Genomic DNA, 4115 nt, shown 5'->3' on the forward strand with positions numbered 1-4115 from the left:
ATTATATAATAAAAACTCAAAAATACATAGAAATAAAAAAATATAGAAAACACAATTTTTTTTTCTATAAAATTTGCCCACATCTCTAATATCATATATTTATCATAAAAATAAATATGACAAATAAGAAGTATTTTTATTAACAATGAAAATGAAATGTAAAATCTAAATACACCACACACCTAGGGATATAAACGAATCGGATTGAACTCAAATCAGGGTATATTTGAATCTGATCCAAAACACTGTAGGTCCGATTACCAATTTGAATTTGAATCCCGTCAAGATGTCGAATATCCAAATCTGATCCAATCCGAATTAATTTTTTAAAAAATTATAAATTATTAAAAGAAAAAGAAAATATACCTATTTAAATAATGAAAACAAAAAAAAATATAAGTATTTTTCAATTATTTTCATCAATATATACATGTTTTTATAAAAAAATAATATAAAAATTTTACAAAATTCAATATAAATTACATTTATAAATAAATAAATGACATATATATATGTATATACTATATATAAATAAATAAATACATAACATATATATTGGATTAGATCCTTTTGGATCTTATACGGGTGATCCAAATCCAATCGAATTTTTAATTGGATCTAATTATCCAATCCAAAAATCTGAAACAAAGATATCCAAATCTGACAATATAGGATTGGACTTCGGATTGGATCAGATCATGATCCGATCCATTTGCAACCCTACACACACCATGCCTTTATTACTTATTCTTTTTAAATGATTTGAATAAGGATATTGAAATTATTAATGCTATTTGAAATTACTTTGTGCAAAGCACGTGAATATTTATAAATATACCCAAAATGATGGATCAAGTTTCAGTTTCTGCACTACTCTAGTTCTGAATGGCTTTCCTTCTGCAATCAACAAAGTACCATCATCAGAACAATGGATATACAGTACACTATCAGAGTTCAAATTTCTAAAGCCTCTATATTGTCGCCTCTCCATCAATCCAGAGTATATTCTTTCACACCAGGAAATATTGCACTAATCAGCTTGAGACTTTTAGAAAACATTCTCATTGCCTCACCCAAATCAATCCTATAGGATGAACTCAGCTACATTCTCATTGCCTCATCCAAATCAATCCTATAAGATGAAATCAGCTTCATAAGTTTCAATGGATTCAGGTTTCTAAAACAACATTCTAATTTTTTCCAATATGTTTGATAAATGCAAGTTGGTAATCCCAACAAAGCGAGATTGGACTAGTTCCCCTACTTTGGTAAACTCCTTTCTCCTCAACTCGAGAGGCAACCACTAAACTTCAAGAATCATACTATTTTAGGGTAACAAGTGTAACAAAGCAAACACCAACTTCCACAGCAGAAAGGTAGTTGGGAAAATCGATTAGTAGACTTGTCTAGCAGCAAGATTATTGTAAAAACAGCAAATGCATTGTTGACATTCATCAGCGTCCATATTCTTTGACTCAGTTGGGCAAGGTCCTGCCATGAAATATTGCCTGTCCTGGCAAGTCAGAAACCAACCAATTAGGCCGACTACCTTGTCTTAACCAATTTGTTACCACAAATTAACAGTGTTGGAGCTCGTAACTAGCAAATATATTTTCTAACACTGGTAGATACTAGATACTTCTGCTTCGTGTCTCCATTACCAAAAACCATGCTAGTTGTATTGAGAGAGAGTTTTAGACTATGTTTGATTTAACATAAAATAAAAAGAGAAACAGAAAGTTGAGTGAAAGTTAATACCTGTTTACGTCCTATTAATTGATCAATCTATTCAGCTTTCTTAGCCAAAGAAAGAGAAAAGTAAAAGAAAAAAAAAATAAACAAAAGGTGAGGCTAATAAGTTCAGATATTCTCTACAATGGTAAAATCTCCATAAACACATCCAACAATGTTTATGGAAGCATGGCCAACTGTCCCAATCAGTTTGCTAAAGCTGCCTGGAACAGCCAACAACGCCCTTTTGTTCATTCCAGGGTTACTGCGACAGAAATGTAATCACCACATATTGATTGTTTTGAGTAGCAGTGACCAGATTTTATCAGTATTACACTGGTAAATGGTGAGTATTACAACCTTACCATAACAGCAGTGACATCTAAGTTGGGGCGTAGCTCATCTTTTTTGCATGCCTATTTAATGTCTAGCACCAAGAAAAATGTCTCTGATCGAATTCATTTCCCCCTGTGACATCATTCATTTCCATTCTTTCTCTTGGAAACTCTGCAGAACAAGCAACTCCTATTCGAATTACAGAAACCAAGCACTCCGGCATTTTGTGCCTCCAGCCACTCAAAAATTCATTGTTACCATGTTGCTCAATTTCTTCCCCATATAATAGTAGTGGATCTGCAATCTCCAAGACTCCCTCCGACAAAGCCATTTTACAGTAGTTATGAAGGTCCAGGCCCTCTTTAAATATTTCAGCAGTGGGTCTTTTTCCGGTGAACATCTCCAATAACAGTATGCCATAGCTATAAACATCTCCATGAGTTGAAACCTCGGCACCCATGCCATACTCTGCATATTACAAGTTTTATGGTCATAAGCAATCAATTCAAAACATATTAGGAAGTTCTGAAAATAAAATTGATAAATACAAACAATGGACATCTATGTTACCTGGTGCAGCATACCCAATAGTTCCCTTCATTGCAAACGAGCTCAACTGTTTCTGAGTTAATTTTTTTGTGGAGTTTGAAAGAAGTCTTGACATGCCAAAATCACTCACACGAGCAGTCATATCATTGTCAAGAAGAACATTGCTTGGCTTCAAATCACAATGAACAATCGGTACTTCACGCTGGTGATGAAGATAATGCAATGCAGAAGCGACATCAATTGCAATATTTAATCTTATTAGAAAGTGTAATTTTCTTGGTTGACCTTTTTTCTCTTCTCCTGGATGCAACCATTCCTCCAGACTCCCATTTGGCATAAATTCAAATACTAGAGCTTTGAAATCATTACCATTAAAATCCATGCTTGAGCAGACAGTTATGATCTTAATGAGATTGCGATGTCGGATGTTTCTCATAGCTTTGCATTCAGCCATGAAACTCTTGGAAGCTCCTCGTTGTTGAACGTTAAGTACCTTCACCGCAATAGTATCACTGTGGAGAATTCCTTTGTAAACAGTCTCATAACCTCCTGAACCAATCAAATTTCCTGAAGAGAACCCTTCAGTTGCTTTAAACAGGTCCCCATAAGATACCTGTAAGTACCATTCCCCAACTAAAGGTTTAGAAGAGGATACCTCCTTTGGTCTTCTTCTCCAGCACACAAAGAAAAGAGCCAGAATCAAGGTTAAGCACAGAATCACACTAACTGTTGCTGTTACTATATATATATATATATACCAGCTTTTCTTTTAGGTTAACCAAAACTAAATTGGTACCATCGATTTTTTAACCAAACCAATCAGTTCGGTAAACTTGATTTTTTTGGTTCAATTTTTTGTTTTTTGTTTTTTTGGTTTCTGTTAAGCACTCCTAGTAAGTAGGTGGTGGCTAGGTTTCATTTATATCTATACTGTATAAAAGGAATACTTGCCTTGGCCTCTATGCGAGTCATTAAAGTCAAATTTAATAATACAATGTTAACTTATATCTTTACCTTATACTTTTACACATATCCGCACACCAATATCATATAAAGTAAATACTTGTCTTGGTTTTATTGTGAATATAAAAATTAAATCCAAATACTATATATCATATATGATTAATATTTGCACATGTACTTACACTAATTCTAATTATTTTAGCCATATTTGTACAAAGCCCGAATATGTTGTTTGCCGCACTATGTTGTGAAAACCTAGATAACCTATCACAAGTGAACACACCATTGTTTTGTACACGAATGTGGGTCCCATGTGTACAAAACACTGTTGTAGGTTGTTATACATAGTGTGGTGAGCAGCAGATCCCGAGTGTTTTAATACATTTCTTTTTAATTAAGGGCCCATTTGGGAGGGCTAAGCTGAAGTTTCAAGTAAGTTGGTTTAGTTATTTTGAAGCATTCTAGATAAGCTATTTAAGGATGCTGAAGTGGACAGCCCTAAAAAATGACCGACTAATAATCAATTTGAACTCTCT

At 33.7% G+C, this 4115-nt stretch overlaps 1 protein-coding gene across 1 annotated transcript; it reads right to left on the reverse strand.

Moving 5' to 3' along the window:
• Window positions 1-2158: 2158 nt before the first annotated feature.
• LOC104597321 (putative LRR receptor-like serine/threonine-protein kinase At3g47570) lies at window positions 2159-3588 on the reverse strand. Its single transcript, XM_088897800.1, has 3 exons — window positions 3568-3588; window positions 2638-3229; window positions 2159-2535 (listed from the first exon to the last, which is right to left on the reverse strand). The coding sequence occupies exons 1-3, from the start codon at window positions 3586-3588 to the stop codon at window positions 2159-2161; spliced, it is 990 nt and encodes a 329-aa protein (XP_088753926.1).
• Between the last annotated feature and the right edge of the window lie 527 nt (window positions 3589-4115).

The sequence above is a fragment of the Nelumbo nucifera genome, chromosome 2, assembly GCF_055504915.1.
Source record: "Nelumbo nucifera cultivar China Antique chromosome 2, China Antique-T2T, whole genome shotgun sequence".
NCBI lineage: Eukaryota > Viridiplantae > Streptophyta > Magnoliopsida > Proteales > Nelumbonaceae > Nelumbo > Nelumbo nucifera.